This window comes from Zosterops lateralis (assembly GCF_965231275.1).
Source record: "Zosterops lateralis genome assembly, chromosome: 18".
NCBI lineage: Eukaryota > Metazoa > Chordata > Aves > Passeriformes > Zosteropidae > Zosterops > Zosterops lateralis.
In genome coordinates, this window is record NC_139778.1 from 9,682,647 (window position 1) to 9,705,642 (window position 22,996).

The following is a 22,996-nucleotide window of genomic DNA, read 5'->3' on the forward strand; positions in this document are numbered from 1 at the left end:
AGGGTTTGGGAAAGGCTGTTGCCTGTTCTCCCTGGCAGGGAGAGAACTGGGGCTGCTCCCCATCAGCTCTGCAGGAAAGAGAAAGGTGTAACTGTGGGGTTTGGGGAGGTCAGTCCCTGCCCTGGGGTGTCCCAGCAGATAAGGGCTCCAGGCAGAGGAGCCGCTCCTGCTGATCCCAATGCAGGCACAGATGGAGTCAAACAGCTCCTGTGGGGCCATTTCTGGGCAGGTGCAAAGGCCTGGGGAGCTGCAAAGGCAGAACTGAATGTGCAGCTGAAACCTGAAAAACCACTGGGATTTCTCAGCAGCTGAGTGAGGGTGTTCTGAAACCATTCTGGATTCTGATTTACACACCCAGATCTTTCTTTGGCCTTAGGAGGACTTGTGTGGACTCACCCAGGTGTTCTGCCCTCACCCCAAACCCTAAAACCCCTCCCACTCCCCAAACTTAATCCAGACTGACACCTTTAGGGCCCCAAAAAGAACAGCAGGAGCTGCCAGGGACAGACTGTGACTTTATTCTGTCTTTCAACATAGCAAATGGCATCTTCTCTAATATCACTGCAAAAATACTTTGCCTGGGTTAAAATAGTCTGTATATACTGTACAAAGACATAAGTTTAATATCTCTTCCTATAAGTACATTTATACACATAAAACAGCATAAATTAGAAAAGGGACAAATGGGTATATAAAATTCTGGTTACATACAAATCTGATTAAATTAGCATTTACACTGTGGTTCTAACATACAGTCTGTTAAATAGAGCCTTGTGCATACAGTACATTGACACCCCACCCAGACACAAATTAAAAACAGGGGCTAACAGGGCCAGCTGTTCACTTATACACAGAGGAAAAAGTGTGGCCCACCTTAATTTATATATATATTATTTTTTTCTCTCATCTCGGGGGGACTCACAGATCTGTTCTTCGAAACTCCTGGCTTTTCCAAAGCACCTCCCAGCAGCTCTCCTAAGCGTGGATGTTTTGCTGCTCCTCATGACCTCTTCGCCTTGCCCGGCTGACCTCCACGGCACAAGATTATCTACCAAAATCAAAACAAGAAGGGCCTTACTTTTCCCAGCACCAGGGAGTGCTTCCAGTTGGTTTTACGCGCTGGGGAGGAGCAGGGGGAGGGATGTCCCGCAGTGTTTGACTTTCCATTCCAAGGCAGATTGGTGAGAGGTTTATTTATTTGCTCTCCCCCCTCCCCAAATTTATAGTCCTGGGAACAGGAACCATCTGGTTCAGGGGTGAGTGTGTCTGGCCTCTGGCTGGCACTGGGCTGAGCTTTGGGGACTGCATTTTGGGACTGCATTTGCCTCACTGCGGGCTCCCAAAAAGCTCAGCTCTGGTGTGGCTGGAGGGAAAGGTTTGTGCTGGGCATCCTTGTGTCGCTCCAGGGTCTCTGGATGGATCCCAGAATTAAACTCCAACAAGTTAGACAGGATTAAGGGAGGAAAAGCCCCGCCTAAACACCAGCAAAGCCTCTGAGTGCAAGAGTAAAGCAGCAGCAGAGAAGAACAGGCAGCAGCAGGACCCAGATTCACCTCCCATCAGCTACTCCTGCCACAGAGACCTGTGTAAAATGTGTCCCTGCTCCTGGATGAGGCATGGGCAGATCTGTCCCAGCTCCAGCCTTGCCAGACGTGACCTGGAAGGGATGTGAACCCCACAGCTCCTGCTGCAGAGGGTCTCTGCCAGCTCCTCCTCCCAGGTCTGTCTCTCCATGAGCTGCAGGACCATCACTGGCCAGGTTTCCTGGCACAAGCACTGACACTGGATGGCACAATTCCCAAAGGACCTCTGATAATGGACTGATAAGCTGGGCTTAATCCTGCAAGCCCCAGCTGCCCAAAATGCCAGTCTGAGCTACAAGGGCAGGAGCCAGGTTCTGCCAAACTCCCTCATCCCCTACAAAACATAATTACAAGTAGAGCCCCACTGGAAAAATCTGTGGCCTTTCCTCCTGCTACCAGCCAGCTGTTAAAAAACAATCACTTAAAATAATTAAATGTCCATATCCATGCAACAGAATGAGGGAAACACCATTCAGCAAACAGCCAGGAGGAATCTGGGCCAATGCTGGTTCCACAGAGCCAGAGCTGTATCTGCAACCTGGTTTCTTGTATCAAGATCTGTGGTCTGGAGCAGCAGAGGGGTGTGTGGACCCCCATGACAGGTGACTGATTTCTGCCTGTTGTAGATCCCCCCGGATTTTTTCTCTCCTACAGGCAGCAGCATCCTTTGGCAGCACAGGAAACTGCCCAAACTGTTTTGGAGCAGCCAAACACCCATGGGAAAGAGATGGGTTTTAAGAGTGATGGAGTATCAGTGAGGGGAAACTGCCTTTGAAGAGCTGATTGCAGTCTCACTTGACTTAATGAAATGGCTCTCCTGATAAAACCTTCACCTCTGGGCCCTGCAGCCAAATGCAGGATGGATCACTTATGTCTGGAAAGCACTGACCAATCTGCTGGAAGAAATCATCCTTCCTACTGAATCCCAGAAGTTTTGGGAAGATCCCTTGGTTGCACTCCCCAGCTGCACACAGGCCTTGCAGAATCCTGTAGGATTTCTTTTACCAAACCTCACAGCACTACCCCAGAACTGCAGTGCCCTGCCTGGCCCAAAGCACACCCCAGCAGCTCCCAGCACCACTGCAAAACTCAGTCCCTGCTATACCCACAGAACAGGGGTGGCTGCTCAGGCAGGTGACCAGACAACAGCCCAAATCACCACAATTTTGCAGCCAGAGCTGGGTTTGCTCTTCCCACCCTGTAACATCTTTGATCCTGCAGGGTGAGGGCTCTGCAGCCTCCTCCCTGCACATCCAGCACGGCTCCCATGGCTTCAGCCCCCTGTCTCCCTCAGTAACACCTGAGTCCTTCCTGCCCAAGCTCAGCAGTGACTTGGGAGTGCTTAATCCACCCCATCCAAGCAGGAATTGTCTGAACTGGTTTAACCTCCTTCTACAATCCTGGCACCAGCAGCAGCAACATCCACGTTCCCTCCAGTGAGGCCACTTTTTACGAGTCCTCCTTGGGCTCCTCATCTCCTCTCCAATCTGTCCCTCCTTCCACTTAATGAACAGGCAGCATTTGACAGATTTTATGTCAGGCTGAAGCTGGTTTTCCTCAGTCTTTTAACAGCTGAGCCTCTGAAGTCTTGCTTGAGGTCAAGGGAAGACAAGAGGTTTCAAAATGGGGAGAAACTGTGGGGTTTGAGCACTGCTGTTTCTCCAGAACCATGTCTGAGTTCAAAGCCATACCGTGGGCTGCGGGTGAATATTCCATTTTGTCACAAGTTTTGAGGTTTTTAAAAGTCTTTTTGTTGCACACTGGAAAACAAACAAAACCCTTCCCATGTTTCCGCAAAGCTGAATGCTGTCAAAACATTTTTGTTGGATAAGGTCAGGTTTTCTCTCCCTCCTTCTCTGCACAGGAGTGACCGATGCCTGAAACCCCCTTCACTGAGACTGGAGACCTCAAGTGCTGAGAAAACAGCCAAGTTCAGTGAAATCCAGAGCATCCAAACATCCTGAGTGCTCCCACTGCGAGGGGCAAACCCCAAACCCAGAGCTTTGGGGGCTTTATCTGGAAGCTCCATTTTGCTCCTTATCAGGGAGTAATTTTGGAAAAAGCACCTTCCCATCCCACACCACCTCCTCCCTAACAATACACATGCCACTGCTCTGTCAGGTTAATGACAGGATTTGGAGGGATCAAAGTTCATTTCATAGAGCACCTGCTGTGGTCCAGCAGGGGTTTGGGGCTGCTTTCATCCAGCACAGTCCCAGCAGGAAGCCTCGTTCAGGAGCAGCGTGATTCCTGCGTGCTGGCATTTGCTTGTCCCCAGCCCACGAGTTCAAGAGCAGGTTTAGCAGAAGGAAACAAAGGATTTCTCTCTGTCCCTGCTGCTCCTTCCAGGGGCCTGAGCCATCACCTTCTCTGTAGGCACACAGAGGGAGACATTTTAAATATCCTTCTTGAGTAATGGAGTTGGACAAGTGGGAAATTCCTGCTCCCGGTTTGCAGCAGGGAATGTTGCAGGTAAGGAAAGGAATAATCTGAGGGTTGTGTGAGTTGAGCTAGGTTTAGGTGGTGCTGGCTCAAAGGGAGTCATGAGCCAGCCTCCTTTTATCTAAGTAACACTTTGCCTCAGCTCAGAGGAAGGTGCCTCACAGAGGTCAGCTCAGCACATGGAACGAATCCTGGGATAAGGTTTGTACTTCCTCCTTTTCAGGCAAAACTCCAGCAGCAGGATATGTAAAAATGAAGTCAGGAATTCCAAAAGCCTGCCAAGGCTGCAACCTGAAATCCATTACAATATTCTCCTGCATTACTGCTATGAAGACACCACTGATTACAACCAGATCATAGCACAGAACAACGTTTGTCCAATTAGGGTTAGATACTTAATTAATGAGTGTGGAATAGGAAAAGGAGCCAGAAAGACATTGCCAGGCTGAAGTTAGGTTGAAAAATCCACTAGCTCCTTCCAATGGTAACTGAGAAAGTGCCACATAAAAACCATGAAATGGTTTAAAACTCTGTTATTCCTTTCATCTTTGTACTTGGAAAAGAAGTTTCCTTCTCAGTTACCTTGGAAATTAAGAGACTGGTGAGGTTCAGGTATGTTCCAGTTGCATTCCATGAACTAACACAACTGACTGAAAATGCAACGAGGTATGAAGTTTTTATTTCTAAATCGTTCCAATTAAAACTATTCCTGATAATATTAGAAATCTGCTCAAGGCACAAAGGTTAGGTCTGGATCTGAACACCATTCAGCCAAGTTTGTTCAGATCTATCTCTGCTTAGTTTTGATCAGTTTTGCCCCATCCCCAGCTGCTGTTCAGTGGGGTGTCCTTTTCCTGGCACTGTCCCTAGAACCCATTCAGTTATTTTAGGTTTCACAGCGAGATGGGACAAGGAGGGGGCAATGGAATCTCTTCTGGGAGAGGTAACTACTTCCTCCTTTAGCATGAGGGCTGCACTGCAGGTTTAGGGGTCCCGAATGCTCACAGGAGGAAACTCATTCTCATCGTCCAGACAGACTGGTCCAGTTGCAAACTCATGCTCTGGGATCACCTCCCCCCGCAGGGCTCCGCCGTCCTCCGAGTAACCTGGCCAGGGGAAAACACAGAGAGTGACTGCAGGAAGGGATGGGAGGAGGCTGCACACAAGCAGCAGACACTGTTACCAGCCTTTTAGCACTGAGCTGCTTCCTCTGGCTTCATGGACTGAGAAAGAGGAGAGTGTCTCCATGGTCACTATGGGTTATGGATGAACTACATGGTCAGAGCCCATGGCAGCAGCTTTCCTCCTCCTGCCATGAACCTAAGCACCAATTTCAGAGTAAGATCTGCATATGTATGTGGATCTGTAGTCACCCAGTCTTTTCCTGCAGCAGGTTAGTACAAGGTGTACCAGCTTCAGAGACTCTGAGGCAATCTCTCCACAACAAGAGTGAGCCCTGACTTCTACACCCATGGTTACACCACCTATGGAAACCACCTGGCAGCAGCTCCTGTCTGCCAAAGACTGGTTCCTGCTCTGCCTTGGGCCTGTCTGTGACACAGCTCAGCACAGGGAGCAGAACTGGCATAGGAAAACTCTGCTCTGTGCCCTGTTTTTGTGGCAGAGGATGAACCAGGTGAGCTCCAAAGTCCTGCTGCCCCAGTGTGCAGTGCACATGTCACCACATGCACATGCACATCCTGGATGAACCCTTGGAATGTGGGACACTTTCCCCTTTGCCCCAGGTGTCATCTGCCTGAGGAAGGGCAGATGTGGTGCTTACCTGGCATGGTCGAAGTTGAAGGCACTGTACTTTGTCTGGCTACAGTTGCTGCATAAGATTGAGGTACTGGAGGCTGAAGGTCGTTTTCTTTGTTCTCCTCCATCTTTCCTGAGCCAAGGAGACTAATTGTACAGATCAAGAGAGGGGAGAAGAGTTAGTTCTGATCCCAGCTGTTCCTCCCCAGCTCCAGCTAAGACAAGCCCATGCATCCACATCTCCTCGAAGCACATCACCCATCCCCATCACGGCATGCAGCAGCCCCAGCAGTGCTGTGGACAGGGGAGCATTGTGCTCCACGAGGAAAGCAGGGGGTGAAGAAGGAGATAGGGAAAGCACCACTTCGGCTGGAGGACAATGCTGGCATGGGAACAGAAGGGAACAGATTGACCACAAAAGCTTTAGGTTACAAAGGCAAACAGTGTTTCTAATCACAGAGGGGGCTCCGAAGGGCTTCCAACAGGAGCAGACTAGATGGGAAAAGCAGCCCTGGCTAGTTTAGGACAGAGTTTGAGCAGAGATATCGTATGATGTAATGTAACTCATGACCCAAGGGCCCTTTTCAGCCCTCTGATGCTCAGAGGAGCCCACATGACAAGGCTGGGGGCTGCGGGCGGCGCGCGCTGGACAGCGCAGCTTTGAAGTGCTTTTGTTTTGTGGCTTTTCCAAAAGCTGCTGGCACTTTCCTGGCTGGCAGCCACCTCCCGGCCTGGAGCACATGTTACATCTCACCCCACCCCAAAGGCTTCACATCTGGAGCCAAGCAGCCCAGATGTGTGCGGGGGGGTTATGTGCTTAATGGGATTTGCATATGGACTGAGCAGTGGCGGGGGAGGCTCTGTTTTCACAGAATCCCACAATGATTTTGGTTGGAAAAGACCTCTGAGATCATCGAGCCCAAAACCTTTGACTGATCACCAGCAGCTTGTCACCCAGACCAGAGCACTGAGGGCCATGTCCATTCTTAAACAACTCCAAGAATGGTGACCCCACCACCTCCCTGGGGAGCCCCTTCCAATGCTTCGCAACCCCTTCCATGAAAAAATTCCTCTGCTTTGGCACTGGGCTTTTGTTAACAGAAGCTCACTGTGTCACTCCACACCATCCTACCCCCAGTCAGCTCTCCAGCACCCACTGCAATCTGGAAAAGGTGCTCTGCTCTCCTGCCACCACGATAGTCAGAGCTCTGCTGCTGGGGGTACCTCCTAAAGCACAGCCTGCCCAGTCTAAGCTGGGATATCCCACAGCTGCCATGCCATCTGAGATGTCTCTGGTTTCTCCTGCAAGAAGCCCTGTGTCCCTGCCTGTTCATGTGCTTCCCTGCCACGTCTGTCAGATCAGGCAAAGCTCCAACCACAAACTCAGTTCTAACTTTCTTGCTCCATTTTGTGCTGCCAGGTGAGATTTCCCTTCATTTTTGAGAAGATCAGCCTCTGTATGAGGTGTGAGTGGAGGCAGAGTTACCTGTGGGTTTTAATTAAGACACACTCCCCTCCGTCCTGCGGGTCCAGGTTGTAGATGTAGAGATGTCCATCCGATGTCGTCACCAACAGCCGAGGCAGCTTCTGAATCCTGGTGGGAGAAGCATCCTGAGGCCAAGAAACTCACCCACACGGACACAGCAGCAGCCACACCACGTGCTCTGCAGGCAGAGAGGTGAGATAAGGCTGGCCTGGCCCAGGGGGCAGAGGTCAGCAGGGTCAGCACGTACGTGGAGAGGGCACAGATGTTCCTCTGTCCGGAGATGTTCAGCCGGACGGTGGCAAAGGCTCGGTCCTGGCTCATCATGCCCGACACCTGGGCAGGGAGGTAGTTGGTAGCAGCCTGGAACATCTTTCCCATGTAACCACTCCAGGTTGGAGGCTCCTCTGGCCGGCTGAGGGGTCACAAAGCAGCGTCAGTGGGGTCACAAAGCAGCGTCAGTGGGGTCACTGTGATCAGTGTGACAAAACACCAGGAACAGACCTGATCTCAGCGGGGTGAAGGGTTTTCTGGAGCACCTGTACACTGTGCACCAGCCTGGCTGCAGGAGGCAGGGGACAGTGGCCACTAATAAACCCAGAGAGGCCTGGAGAGCCTGACAGCAGGGGTGCAGTGTGTGCCTTTTCCAAAGAGTGAGTCCCTCAGGACACAAGGACAGTTTGCAGCTGGTATTGCTCATGGAGAGTATGTGGTGAGGACATGAAGAGCAGCAGCTGTGCAAACACAGACCTCTGAAGCAGAGACAGCCCTGGGGCAGGCAGGTTAAGCCAGGCTAATCCCTCACCTGTCTGTGAGATGCTCCAGTTTGAAGATGTGCACAGTCTCCGTGTTGCTGGAAGCACAGAGGAACTGGGAATCCATGCTGAACACCAGGGAGCTGATGTTCACATACCTAGAGCCAAGCAAGGACAGGACTGGTCACTTCCACAGCAACCATTCAAAGGGAACTGCTGGGTTTGGCTCACAGAGGAGTGGATGGGCAGGAAGGAGACCCATCCATGGTGAGGATCACCCTGCACAGCTGCTGCTGAGCCTGTGGGCTCCCTGATAAGCAATTCCCTAATCCCTTCACTCAGCAGGGCTGGGGGTAGCCTGGAGCTAATGACAAACAGCCAGAGAGGTGGAAATGTCCTTGCTCACAGAGCTGCCTGTGGAGGGAACATCTGTGCCAACCTCATTGCAGCTTCTGGTGCTGCAGAGACCAGGGAGGATATTCAAAGTCCTGAACACTGGGATACACGACAGCATCTCCTGCACAGGTTCAGCAGGAATGAGGTCTCTGATAATTCTGGGGACTTCATTATTTCAAATAAGGAAAAAGAAAGGACAGAGTAAATAGAGTGACTCCACGTCTGTTCCCTGCCATCACCCTGCTCTGTGACACACTGAAGGGAACCAATGAGCTGGGCACAGCCTGGCACAATGACATTTCGAGCTGATATGTTTGCTCTTGTTTTCCTTCTGCAAAAGATGCCAAAGCCACCAGGATCTGACGTTGCCCTGTGTCCCTGTGTTTACATTTTGGCTCTGGGAGCCTTCTGTGTACTCGTCACTGCCAGAAGAATGAACTGACCTTTTCATCCCTCTGCGGAATTCATAGAGTTTTTGCCCCCCAGGAATGGAAAATACACGAATGACTGTGCCCTGCAAAAAAACACAAATGGAAATATCACATAGGAGTAGGCCAAGGAGCCCATTCCCTGACACACCCAGGAAACTCGGGATGTGCAAAGGCTCCTCCTGTTTGCCAGCTGGGCTCAGTCTGATCCTGATACACTGAGGAGTCAGCAGCCCTTATGTGCTGGCTGTGTTTAAGAAGGGGCAGCTCAGGGGTGCTGATGCAGCCCTGGGCAGAGGGAGGGTACTTGTAGCCACACTCACTTTTTCAGAAGCACTGGCCAACTTGGAGCCGGTGGAGTTGAAGGCGAGGGCAGCCAGAGGCCCATCATGGGCAGGAATGGTGCAGGCTGTTTTCTGTAGGGCACAAGGAAATGTCAGTGCAAAGGGACATGCTGCTCCTTGGACTGTGTGGGCAAAGGGACACGCTGCTCCTTGGGCTGTGTGGGCAAAGGGACACACTGCTCCTTGGACTGTGTGAGAGCAGGGCGTTCCTGCCTCACACCCTATCCACACCTGCTGATATGGATTCACGGGATCATCTTGTGCTGATGGTATCTCCTCAACATCTCCAGCAGTTTATCTCTGCCCTGCCTTGGGTTCATTCCCCACCTATCATGGCCACAGTGATTACAGAATGCTCACCTCAGGGGCAGGGAACTTCAGCTCCCTGCCTCTCCAGGGTTCAGGATTGTGTCTGCACCCTCTCCAAAGCCTGGCCTTTCTCTGTCAGGGTGAGAGCTGACTTCCCTGCAGTTCTCTGTGCTGCACAGCAAGTCCTGATGCAGTGACACCACCCTGGTACCTGCAGGGAGCCCCAGCCCTCATAGCAACTCTTGCAGCACAGCCCTGTGCTCTGCTCCTCCCTGCTGCAGATCCTCAGTTGTCACTGCACGTACGGAGCCACCAGCCTTATGTAACCCAAAGCCTTGGCATAAACAGCAGATAATCATGACCCTGCATCCAGCCAGGGACAGATTTCCTAAGGGGACTTTGGACACTTTGCCCTCCCTGTGACTTTGGGTCCGGCATCCCTTCCAGCCTGCAGTGTGGCAAAGTGGCTGCTCCAGGCCCTGCCCTGTGCCTGGAGCAGCTCCAATCCCCCTGGCCCACGCTGCTCACATCATTCCCATGGGATAAGCTGCTGACGCTCCCACAGCAACCCCAGTGTCAGCCTGGCAGTGGCCCTTGGGCTGCAGGGCAGTGGGTCACATTTCCCTGAATATCCTGTGCTGGGAGATGCGCGTCCTGATCTCAGAGCTGTCTGCTCCGAGCGAGGGGGCTCCGTCCAGATGTGCCTCCCAGGCAATTCCCTCGCACTGCAGCTCGGTGGAGTGTATTTATTCATCCTTCCCAAGGGCCCCGTTGGCTTTGCTGTGGCTCTGTTTGTTTTCGGCCCCTGCCGGTATCCAAAGGCTGAGCTTCGCGCTTACCAAAGTATTTCCGTCGTAAAGCACGATCTCTCCGCTGGTCGCGCTGCCGGGATAAGCCAAGTAGGAGTTGGCGTGGTTGATGGAGAGAGCACACAGACCTGGCAGGGGGACAGGGACACGGCTGAGGCAGGGAGCGGGGGGAGGACAGCACGGGGCACGGCCCGGGGGGGGTTCAGGCTCTGGCTCGTTCTGGGAGCGGGGCCGTGCAGCGCTGGGAACACCTCGGCCGTGGGGACATCTGCTGGTACGGGACAGAACGGCGGCCGTGCCCTGCCGCCCTCCCCGAGCACAGGAAACCCAGACCCGGCTTTTCAGCACGCTCTGGGCTTTCCCCCTGCGTTATCATCCCCTGGAGAAGGCAGGGATAGGTGCGTGAAACAGCAAAGGACATGTGGGTCTGAGGGCTGGCAGCGCTCCTGTCCAGCCACATCTGGACACGTCCAGATGTGCACAGGGTGTAGGGGCCGGGCTGGAAGCTCAGAGGAGCAGCCCAGTGTGGGCGCAGCCCCGGTGCAGCCTGGCTGAAGGCAGTGCCATTTCCTTCTGCTCTCAATGGAAAAGGGAAGCAGAGAAAGACAAAGGAAATGCGCCAGCTGTGCAGGGAGTTTCCGGCTGACGAGGGACTGAACGTAGCGAAATTTTAAGCACAGGGGGAATTCTCCCCCATAAGAGCCATTTGGTTTTGTGCCAACACGAGCACAAAGGTTCCTCAAGCGCTCCTTTCAAAGCGGGCAGGAATCAGAGGATGAGACAGGGATGGATGGATACGTGTGTGGTACATCCACCCGCTTGTCCCCCAGGTGACCTCGGAAAGGAGCATCTCTTCCTGCCTCCCGCTCCCGCTGCTGGCTGAGGATCCAGCCCGGTGAATCCTGTCACATACTAAACGTGCCTGGCTTCGCTTCCTGCCCCACATCCGTGTGCTCGCAGCCCTCCCAAAGCCCGGCTCAAGGCTCCGGCACGACCTGAGCTTCCTGACCCGCGGCGGGGGTCCCACCGCCCCCCACGTGCGGAGGAAGCGGCGGGGTTAAGGGCACAGGGGGCCAGCGGGACAGCCACACACCGCACGTAGCCGCACGGACGTGTCCTGCCGTGCCGTGCAAGCCCCGTGTCGGGACACGGCCCTGGCCCCCGCCCAGCAGCAGCGGGGAAGGATCGGCCGGAGCTCTCGTTTTAGGTCATTGTTTATAACCAAACAAAAGAGACCGCGGCGGAGGCAGGAGCTGCAGGATCAGCCGGAGGCCCCAAGGATCCGCTCCCCATCCATCCAGGGGCGTGCACATCATGCCAGGGACGGCGCGCCGGGAGAGGCGTGAGGAGCAGGGCGGCAGCAAAGGGCGGGCAATTAAAAGGCAATTAAAGAGGGAGGGATAGGAGCAAGGCAAAGATAGCCCAGAGACTGCTGCTGTATGAGTATCCTGCCTGCTCCGGATGGTGATCCCCCGGCCCCGGCAGCACGGGGGGATCAGCACAGCCCTTTCAGAGAGGATCAGGGAAGGCTGGAGCTAAACAAAGCGAGCTCTGAGCGCTCGGGGTGAGTCACCCGCTCCCTCTGCTCCTCTGGCCGGGAGAGGCGGCCGGGAAACCAGGCCAGGGGAAAACACAGATGTGAGTGTACTGGGCTGACCTCAGGGACACACAAAGAACAAGGATCACAGGGCCACGGGCAGCCTTTGAAGATGCTTCTCTCCCCTCAGCAGCCCCGCAGCCATGGTGAGGGTTGGTGCTTGCAGTGGTGGGCTCAGGAGGGAAGGAGGCAGGCTGGCACTGCTGGGACGGCACCGCTGGGAGTGCCACGTCACAGGTGGATTCCTCAAACAGCACGGAAAAACGCTACTGTATCCAGGAAGCCTGGCCTTGCCCTCATGCCAGCAGGTCCAAGCACATCCAGGGCTTGGGGGGAGCCACATGAGGTGCTTTCCAAAGCTGCAGTCATTCCCAAGATGTGCCCCCACAGCACACATGTCACCCCAAGCACCGTGACCTCCTTGCTTCAGATCCTGCCCCTGAGGTGAATCACAGGAAAAACAACTGTCTTGGACACCGTGGGCATTTTCCTCTGCTACGTGGAAGAGGCTGGATCAGGAGCCAGGTGCTGGTCAGGAACAGCCAGAGATCTCACTATGACTGCCCAGTGTGGCTACAGCAAGTCCTGGTCCTGCCTGTGTGGTGTCACCGTGCCCAGGGCACACACTTTAGGGGGGTGACACATTTTCCATGTGCTTCTACATCCCCACTCCTAAACAAGTTGCACAAAGAGCACTGAGGCTGGACTGCCCTGACCTACTGGACACAGTGTCCTTGGGGTCAAGCTTGGGACTAAAGCAGATGGCTCAGGGACAACAGGGGCACTTGCACTTGTCACTGAGCTCATTTCAATGACAGCTGCTACAGTAAAAAGGGTTTAAAACACTAAGTCCATATGAAGCCTGTGATCTGTAGCATCCCAGTCCTGCCCTGGCTGATTGCTGCTGCTCTTAAACCATGACCTGATCCTCCAGCCCCTCTGCAGAACAGCTCCAGGCCTGGGTATCCCTGCCCACCCTGCTGCCAGGCCTTCTTGGGAAGGTTTTAAACTTTAATTATATTTGCAGCATTTAGCATGTTTAATCCACACAGAGAGCCCATCTGGTGAGACCTGAAGTAGGTCAGGGGAGCTGCTGGAAGAGCATCCCTTGAAAGCCCCGAGGCCAAGCGTGAGCACATCAGCAGCTTCCCAAGCACCCAGCCATGAAAGGATGCTGCTGCAGCCCGAGCAGGACGGCGCAGCGACGCGGGCACCCCGCCAAGCTTCCCTCTCTGCTGATAAAAATAACTCCTCTCCCAGCAGCAGGAAAGCCGGATTCACCCTGTGCCACACACACAGGATCTGTGCTGCAGCCACCTGCCCTGCCCCTCGGGTTTGCAGCCTGCGTGGATTAGGATCAGGTGGCAGCTGCTGGGAACTCCCTGGCAGGGGTTGGTGCTGTGCCTGGGTTTGTGTTCTGACCCCGGTGATCGCTTTGGGACCTGACCCCAAGGGGACGTCAGACCCTTCTGCCCCATCTCTGCCCTCCTCTGATGCATCTGCTCTGGACAGAGCAGGGGTTTGCTCCAGATAGGGCAGGGGTTTGCTCAGGACAGAGCAGGGTCACAGCACCAGGCCTGACAGAGCTCAAGGAGAGTTTAGACAATACTCTGGGCACAGGGTGGGATTGCTGGGATGGTGCTGTGCAGGGCAAGGAGCTGGATTCAGTGATCCTTGTGGGTCCCTTCCAGTTCAGCTTATCCTGTGATTTTCTCCAGCCTGCCTGACTGCCTCCACGCATTTCTGACTTCCCAGTGCTGGATTAGGATGCACAGGCCACTGGTTTAAATTCTAACACAATGCTGTGGCTCTACTAAGCTCCCTTTCACACAGTTCTCCCATGCTCACCTGTTGTGTTGAGAGGTGTATCCATAATAGTCTTCAAAAGCTTCATGTCCTTGATGTTATGGATGTAAATCGACTCCTCCAGGCAGACCACCAGCCTCTGCAAGGACACAGGGGACATGCACAGAACCCCACCACAGTGCCTCTGGCTGCTGCTCCCACACTTCCCAAACCTTTGCTGTCAGACAAACTCAGCAGGAATTTCCCACACACTGAAATGTAACAGAAATATGATCTCTTCTGCTTCTCCATCCCCTCTCACATTTGGGTTTGTACGACTCTTGTTTTGTGAGTTTTTGAATCTGGTCTTGCTTTTAGAGGGAAGACAAAACATCATGACTTCTCTGCTCCTCTACATCTTCCCCATGCCCAGGAACAGGTTTCACCCCACCACATGCCTTGATTGCCATCTATCCCTACCTCACCTTTTCTCTGCAATTCATAACAAATCACTTTTTGATCACAAAGACCTGGCAGCAGAGTCAGTGTGCCTCCAGATGCAAATACAGGCCCTTTGCCCTGACTTCTTCCTGATTTGGGAGACAACATTGAGGTGCTGGGTCTGCCACTGCTGCTAAACCAAATCTACCTGTCCAGCACATTAATGTTTCTTTTCCCATTTGGTGTCAGCAGGGAAGACTCTGCTTTATGTGCCCAGCAGAACTGCATGAACACAGAGCTGAGACACATTTGTTCAGGGACAGTCACCCCTGCACCATCTTGGCTGAGGGGCTGGGATTTCCCAAGTTCAGGTGCTTGTACCTCTTCTGCTGACCCTGCCAGGAACATCCAACAGACCAGGAGGAGCTGCCAAGGAAAGGAGGGAGGCAAGGGAGGGAAGGCAGAAAGGCAAAGAGAAGCCTGATGCTGTAACCTTAGTCCTGACCACCATCTCTGTGGCCACTCAGCTTTGTGTCTCAACTTGGTCCAGATCCCTACATGTCACCACGGAGGCTTTTTGCACAGAGGCTTTTTTTGGGACCAGGCTTTGGGTCTGGCTGGAGGGCTGAGCTTTGTACATCCAGCAAGTGCACAGCTTCACTCCCTTAGTGCCAAGAGTCCAGATGCACTAAAAACATCCCAATAAAAGCCAAAGCCCAGACCCCATCCATCCTGAAGTTGGAGTACCCAAATCCATGTCCAGGAAGCCTCCACCTCTTCAGAAATGAGGCCACTTATTTAGTATCTAAATGTGGAGCTTTAGTCACTAACTTCAAACACCCACATTAAAAATCTCTGCCTTGCTCCACCATTACTCTCAGATCAAACTCTTTCCCACTTCTATTCCTGCTAACCACAGCATCTGGGGCTGTGTCAGAGCCATTTTGCATTTCCAGGAAGACTTTGCCTTGTCTCCAGTAAGAGCCATCCACTTGCAAGCAGAGGAATATTTATACAGCTGATCTGGGCAAAGCCACCATGTGCTTTCCCAGAACGGGCTGCTCTTGATGTCCAGGTGAAGGGAGGTTTCCAGATGATGGCAAAGCAGCAGCCAGAGATGCTGGCACCCACAGGGACAAAATCCAGGAAAGTTTGGGAGGTGAAGAGGCAGAGGAGGTCTGGCCAAGCTCAGCAGGAGCTGGAGGGGAGGGCTGGTTGACCCCTGCTGGCCTCCATGCAGCCCTGTGGCCATGTGAGGGTCAGTGGGATGGGGTTTTTCCTCACTGTGCACACAGACAGGGCCTCAGAGAAGGTGCTGTGATTGCTACACAGGGTCAAGGCACTGCTAATTGTCCAAAATGTTACTGCTCACCAGCTCCTTCTGTAGTTTCAATGGATCAGGCCAGACAACTGAGCCGGATTTGGGGGCTGAAATGGGTTTGGACACAGATAAACACCTCAAACCTCTCCAAAGAGCTCTGCAGGGTCTCAGCAGTGAATGAAAACCCAGGAGCTCCCCAGCAGTCCCAGAGCACAGCCTGATTCCTCCCTTTGAGACAAATCAGGATTTACCCTCACACACTTCAGAGTTATCACGGAGTTCGGAACTAAGAATCCCCACAACAACCGAGGGAGCAACATTGTGCTTCTTTGCACAATGAGGACTTTTTCACAGAGAGATCAGATTGAAACATGCCCCTTTTGTTTGAGACTTGTTCCTGGTTAATTTGTCACCATTTTCCTGAGCTAATGCCTTGTCTGGGATTTGTCCTTCTGTGAACTTCCAGTGGAGTGCAGCTCAGGCAAGAGTTCAAGTGCCAGGTGCAGAATCTGATGGCCACCACTTTAAATCCTAAATGTAGACTGAAATAATGATTTCTCTTCAACCTACCCAAACTGGGAAGGTTTAGGTGGGACTTGAGGGAAAAGTTTTTTGTGAAAAGGGTTATTAAGCATTGAACAGGCTGTTCAGGGCAGTGGTGGGGTCACCATCCCTGGAGGGATTTAAAAAATGTGTGGATGTGGCACTTCAGAACAAGGTTTAGTGGTGGCAGTGCTGGGAAATGGTTGGACTTGATGGTCTTACAGGTCTTTTCCAGTAATGACTCCACAATTCTGTGTTTCTAAACATCTGGAGCATCTTGAAATCCCTGCAGGTGTGTCTGTGGCACAGCCAGAGGAAGAGCTCAGCCCAGGATTTGAACCCCAGCTCATAATTTAGCCAAGAAACACGGATGCCAGGCTGGGACTGTGCATCACCTTCAGGCAGCTCCAGAGCAGCACACGGGGAATAGCCTGAACTTATTTTATTCACACCAATCTCCTAGAGCTGCTCAGTGGAACCTCCCAGTTTATTTTTATACACACACACACATCTATCTGCAATTCAAAGGAAGTCTCTCTTTTGCCAGCTTCACTGTAAGCTTCAATGAAAAAAATCAATTTAGGACAGATTTAATTGTAGTGCAGGAACTCCTGGTCAAAGACAGCTTTACTGGAAGCTCAGCCCAGAGAGCCTCACTGCAGGTCTGACTGTTGCTAACTGAGGAGAGGCTGATTATATACAATTACCCAGACTGCTTATTTCTTCATTGTAAAATGTCCTCTGCCTCTTAGGGCACATACTTGGAAAATAATTATGGAGAAAAAGAAAAGATGACTTAAAATCCTCCAAAAGAGCTCAGGGCTGCATGAGGCTGTGTCACATCAGAGGATAACACTCTAAAAGCCTCATTGTAAGTGGCCTGAGTGGGTTTTATACCTTTAAAACCAACACGAGGCTGATAGGAGCACTTGGAAAGCAGCTTTTTGCCTTTTCCACAGAGTTCAAGTTATTCGTGGGTTTTTGTAACCAACTTTGAAGGTCTCATTTGCAACCAAGATGGGCAGAGGTGGGCCTGAAGTCAGGATGTGGGGAGGGAGGAACATGAGAAAGTGTTTTTTTGGCAGAGCTGTGTCCTGAACAGGCAAGAAGGCAGATGACAAAAAGCTTTTGTGTAACACAACCTTGGTTTCATTCTCCTGAAGGAAACAGTGGTGGCAGATGATCCCCACAGCCCTGCAGCTCCTGTCAGAGGCCTCCCCATGAGGGGGTGGGAGGAGAGCACAGGCACCCACTTGTGGTGGTGCAATCCTTACACCTCCAGCAGGTGCTTCCAAATAGGGAGAGAGTCTCAGTCTACCTTTAGACATTTTAGGGAGTTAGCTGGAAAGTTCTTTGGGTTTCTCATGGTAATTGGCTTGGAGCCAGCACAGAAGTGTGGACTGGACTCTGATAATGTAACTCAAAGTCTGTTGTTACTCACTGGGCCAAAAAGCCCACCTGGGCTGTTAAGTACTAAAGAGAGAGAAAAAAGAAAATCCATGCTTTTTGAGGTGTTGTAGCAAGCAGGAGATTTGTCTCTGTGCTGTGCTCAGCTTTGTTTTTGTTTTTTGTATTATCTTCCTTCTTTATGAAAACCTTTTTGATTTTTCAAGGCACACCTGATCGCAGCATCTCGTTAATTAATATCAGCCACGTCTCTGCCAGGCTGGCCCTCAGAAATGTGGGTAAAACCCATACTCACCCCTCCAATCCCATTCACAGCCTCCCTGCAAACCTCCCCAGGCTGCTCCCAGCTGGAAAGGCAAAAGCAGCAAAGAGGCAGAGTGGGCTAACTCTGGATAACCCCTCTCACCTGCCGGTTCAGCCGGATGGACAGGATTTTAAAGGGATAGCTGTAGTTGCAGATCTCTGTCCCTTTCTTGAAGTGGTAGACATTCATTTGCTGTGGCTTGGCATGGCTGACCACAACCACAAGGCTGCTGGAGAACAGACGCTCCACGATGTAAACATCTGGGATTTCATCTGGGCACACAGGGAGAGCAAGGCAGAGCCTTCAGCTTGGTCTGACTGCAGCAACAAGACTCAGCTCAAGAGGAAATGGGGTTGGAGGGTTCTGTGCTAAGGTGCTCAGCATCATTTCTGTGAAAAATATCTCATGCCTGGCACAAAGCAATTAGGTCAGAGCAGGCAGGGATTTAAAGAACCTCCCCCTGAAGGCGGAAATGGAGCCAGTTTTCTTTGACAGCACTGCTGTGCCTCTCTCTCCTGGGCAGGGCCCAGCTGAAGCTAATCCTCAGGCCCTCCAGCTGCACTAGAACCTTGGGAAGGAGATATAAAGGGAGAAGTGCCCTCACTTTGGTCAGGGAGTTTGCTGGGGAATGTGAGGGGTGTACTGAGGTGAGGCAGGAGCTGGCTGTGGCTTGGTGTTTCTTCTGTGTGGTGTCTGGTTTCTCCCAACCTCCCTGGGGAGGCAAACAGTGGCTGCTGTGTCTTACAGTGATGTGTTTGGGATGGCTCCTGCTGTGTGGAGCAGGCACCAGTGCAGTGCTCCTGGAGGCCCTGCACCTAAATCCCCAGAGACTGCAATTTCCAGCGTGCCCAGCCCTGAGTGATGCTCACTTTGGGCTGGGCTGTGTTGGAGGAACAAAGGCTGCCCCACAACTGACACATGGGACTGGCTGTGCCTCAGCCCATCACCCTGAGTGTGTCACCAGCAGGGACCTGTTTCCTTTTGCCTGACTCTGGGAAAGGAGCCTGGACCCTGCTTCAGATGAGGCAGGTGTGTCTGATTGCTGAGGCTCCTTCTGCAGCCCCTGGAGAACACATCCACTGGATGAACACATCCAGCTGGGAAGTGTTATCTTCAGTGCATCTCAGCTGCAGCACTTCTGGCCTGAAGCAGCCTGGAATCCCTGCTCCACGAGGCCAGGCTTGTTTTGGGCTGCTCAGTGTGTGTTGCATGCTGCTGTGAGCACAGCTAAGAGCTGCAGGCCTGCTGGGAATGACCTTCTTTACATGGAAAACCTGTTAAAAACATCTTGCTTGTAAATACCACACTGGATTAAAAGCCTGGGAGTTATCCAGCAGCTGTGCTGGAAGCCTGTGGGGGCTGCCAATGTACCTGAAACATTCTAGTGGGAAACTGCCTCTGAATGCTGGGCTGCAGCACAAACTGCTGCTGTCAGGAGTGGAAAAGGAGCTGGGCTCTAACAAAGGTGAAGGACTCCCACAGATTTAAGGTACTGCTGGTCAATATTCCTCCCCAGGGAAACAGGAGACTTACTGCTTTCATGGACCTGGTCCAGTTGCTCCACAGAACTTAAGGAGAAAAGTCTGTATCCAGTTGTGGTTCCGATTGCCAGGGAGCTGCAAAGACAGAGCAAAATCCTGCTGGTTCAGAGCTGAAGCCCTCCAGGTGACAGCAAGAGTCCCTGCAGGGATGGTGTACTGGTTTGGACTGGGATTTTTTGCCCCATTAGCTTGTGTGGGGCTGCGTTTGGCTTTGTGCTGAGCACAGGGTTGACCTGGGGATGTTTTTGTTATTGCTGAGCTGTGCTTACACAGTCAAGGCTTTCTCTGCTCCTCACCCCTTCAGTGAGGAGGCTGGGAGGGCACAAGGAGCTGGGAAGGGACACGGCCAGGACAGCTGAGGCCAGGGACATCCCAGGCCATGCAGTGTCAGGCTCAGGGGATAGAGAGGGGGAAAGAAGGAGGGAAGGGAGGACATTTGGAGTGGTGGCCTTTGTCCCCTCCCTGCTGTGTGATGATGTCCTGCGGGTGGCTTAGCCCTGCCTGCCATGGAAAGTGGGGAATGAATTCCTTGTTCTGCTTTGCTTGCATGTGTGGCTTTTGCCACAGTAATTATTAAACTACCTTTATCTCAGCCCATAAATTTTCTCACTTTTACCCTTCTGGTTTTCTTTCCACCTCACTGAGTGAGGAGTTGGCTGGGGTTAAACCCTGACACTGGGGATGTGAATAGTTCCTGGCACAACTTCAGTTTCCAACCTAAATAATACAAAGTAACAAACTCAGGAATCCAGTTTTCCATCTGAAGCTCTTGGAGCCTACAGAAGGCGAGTATCCCTTTGAGAGAGCAAACTCATCCTTCTCCTTTGGCACTGTGGCTGCTGGAGGAAGAAAGAGGCACAGATCTACCTGTGAGGATGCAGACAGGACCTGTGGGACACAGAAGGGGCTGTTTCCTAAGCCAGAGGCTGATCCACCTGTACTGACTAAGTGACTTATCCAGGCTGTGGAAGCTTTGCTCTCACTGTTAAGGGTAGTGGACAGTCTTGTCAAGCACTATCTCTTGCCCAGTTCCAGCTGCACTAAGCAGCAAGATCTAGGTCTTAAACTAGCAGCCAGCCTATAATAATAATACTGGTGGTAGTGACCAGCAGGTTCACATCAGCAGCACATCCACATCCCTCAAAGCGCCCTTTGTTCGGGCACACTAATGCAAAGCAGGGCTGCGAAGGAAATGGCATTTCCAGGTGTGACCGAGGCTGATATCTCTGATTCTTATCTCATTCCCCAAGATCTGGGCAGATCCTGGCTCCGGGCTACAGCTGCCACATCCGTGTGCGGCTCGCTGCTCCGGGGAGGTTTTTGTTGTCCCGGTTGGGAACGGTTCTTAAATTGGAGGAGCAGGTAAAGCACAGGTTGACGAGGCTGAGAGGCTCCAAGGAAGGCGGCTGTTACCCCGGGCGGGGCGCTGCCCTGGCACCGGCTGCTCACCGACAGCCTCGGGGGGGTTCTGGTGGCCCCGGGCGACGCCGCCACCTCTCAAGTGGCCGCACAGCGCGGAGCGGACAAAGCCCCGGGAGAACGGCGCCGCTCCGACCACCCCCGAGCGCTGGCCGAGCTGCGGGGGAGGCAGAGCCCGGCCATCGCTCTGAATTCTGCCTCCCCCGGGCCCGCAGAGCCCCACCGCGGGCCTCGCTGGCCGCTCACCGACAGCGGCCGCTCCGGTGGGGATGGAACAGCCCGATCCCGGGTGGGTTCTCCCCCGAGCACGGCCCGTGTGTGTGTGCGGTGACGGGTGGGTCCCACCGGGGCCATCCCTGTGGGGACCCGCCCCGCTCCGGGCCGCGGGGCCGGACCGACCCCACCCGGCGCGGCCCGGCCGCCGTCACCCCCCCGCCCCGCGGCGGCCGCCCCGCTTACGTGCAGTCCTGGTTGTAGGAGAAGCAGCTGAGCGCCGCGGGCGCCCCCGGGGCCTCGGCCGCGGCCTCCATGGAGCGGGCGCGGCGCCTCGGCCGCTGCGGCCCCCCGCGCCCGCCCCGGCCCCGCTCCGCCGCCGCACGGGCGGTGCCGCCGCCCATTGGCTGGCTCGCCGCTGATGGACGCGCGGAGTGACCTATCGAGTGAGGAGAAGGCGGGGCGGGCCCGCCCCGCGGAGCGGCGGAACCGCCTCCCATTGGCTGGCGGCGCGGAAGGGCCGCGCGTGGCCACGTGGTGATGTTGTGGTTGCATCAGACGGGCGCGGGCAGTGCCGGGGAGCGCGGCCGGGGGGTGCCGCGGGGACACGGCGCGACATTATGGGGCTGGAGGGGCCGGGGGTGGCCTGAGCAAGGCCTGGGTGAGGGGATGGAGCGGGGAAAGGTGGTGGTGACACCGCTGACCGGAAAACTAGTCGGTCCGCCTCTCCGCTTCCTTGGCTGAACAGTGCTTTGAAGAGTTGTTTTTCTCTTTTTACAGCATTGACATCCTAAACCTAACGGCGTTTGTGCATCATTCTTGTGCTTAACACCGCTGTTGCCGTGGGGAGGGTAAAATCTAGCGGAGAAAACACAAAGGAAAACAAACCTCCGAGCCAGGCACTAAATGACAAATATTCCAGGAGTCAGTGCAATGACATTACCAGCGCACAGAAACGCCGGGGCAGAGCCTGCAAACCCCCTAATTAGATGAGTAATCCTCATGTGAGTGCTGAAGTCATTGGCCCCAAGATCCCTTGATGTGCACCGCAGGACTTTTGGAAAAAGAGCCACATGCAATACCATCTCCATGAGGCAGATTCCATGTGGACACATATATCTGCCTGGATTAATCCCCCTCTGCAGCATGGGGGCCTCGGAGTGCCCGTAATATTCCCCCGTGAGGGAGTTTTGAAGCCTGCAGCAGTGAAGATGATTGATTTTGGGGAAGGAGTAGGAAAACACACATCTTCAAAACACCGTTTTGGAGGGAGGTGGGTGGTGGTGGATCATCCCTAGGACTCAAAGCACACGAATGACACTGCAGGGGAATAATTTTAAAGGCACCATGCTTGGGGGGAAAACAACTTATTTTCCAAGGGGCCTAGTGGGAAGTTCTAATAAAACCCAAACATGGAATAGAAAAACTGTTTTTGAATGTCCTGAATCTCTCCCTGTGGATCAGCATAATTTGATTTTGAAACAGGGATGTCAGACAGGAAGTGGGGTTGTAGAGCAGGAAAACATTTAAAAACAAAACAAAGGCCTCCAACAAACAAAACCAGGGAGACAGTGCCTTGTGTTTCAAAAAACCCCCAGTTTCTGAGCAACAGCAACAGCTGGGTGTTTGCTGCTTGGGCAATCACCATGGTTTTAAAATGAAACCTTGATAAAGCACCCGAGACTTGGGTAACACAATTATTTTTTGCAGCTTGACTGATGCAACTGTGTTGGTCAATCCTCCTTTGAGCTCACTGCCTGCAGTGGCTGTTTGATCAGGAGAAACAGGGAGTTCTTGTCCTCTGCTACAGAGTGAAAAGTGTTGGTGGCCTTTGGAGCAGGTGGGATACAGCCACGTCACCAGGATGGATGGAAGGTCAGGGCAAGCTGCCCCTGGGGCTGGAAAAGCTGCTTTGTGTTGGTGAAACCCTTGGAAATCTCAGGATCTGTGTTCTGGAACACTGGAGCAGTTGGGTGCTGGGTGTGAAATAGAAGCTGGAGTGCTCTGTGTGGAAGCTGAGAGTCTTTCTGGTTAAAGACATGGGGAGTTGTCTCTGGTGTCTGAAACATAAAGAAATAGCTGAAGTGATTTTTCAGGAATGCAGCTTTGGAGAGAGGT

General features: G+C 53.1%; 1 protein-coding gene and 1 pseudogene across 2 annotated transcripts; both read right to left on the reverse strand.

Moving 5' to 3' along the window:
- Positions 1 to 495: 495 nt before the first annotated feature.
- On the reverse strand, positions 496 to 21,248 carry WIPI1 (WD repeat domain, phosphoinositide interacting 1). The gene is made up of 13 exons (XM_083874843.1): positions 21,125 to 21,248; positions 19,239 to 19,321; positions 17,808 to 17,977; positions 13,753 to 13,849; positions 10,338 to 10,435; positions 9,169 to 9,261; positions 8,861 to 8,931; positions 8,072 to 8,179; positions 7,517 to 7,681; positions 7,270 to 7,377; positions 5,809 to 5,930; positions 5,031 to 5,131; positions 496 to 1,048 (listed from the first exon to the last, which is right to left on the reverse strand). The coding sequence occupies exons 1-13, from the start codon at positions 21,193 to 21,195 to the stop codon at positions 1,001 to 1,003; spliced, it is 1,335 nt and encodes a 444-aa protein (XP_083730969.1). The 5' UTR covers positions 21,196 to 21,248; the 3' UTR covers positions 496 to 1,000.
- On the reverse strand, positions 1,058 to 5,024 carry LOC310916939 (annotated as a pseudogene). The gene has a single exon. The product of its transcript is annotated as an uncharacterized misc_RNA (transcript).
- Positions 21,249 to 22,996: the final 1,748 nt, after the last annotated feature.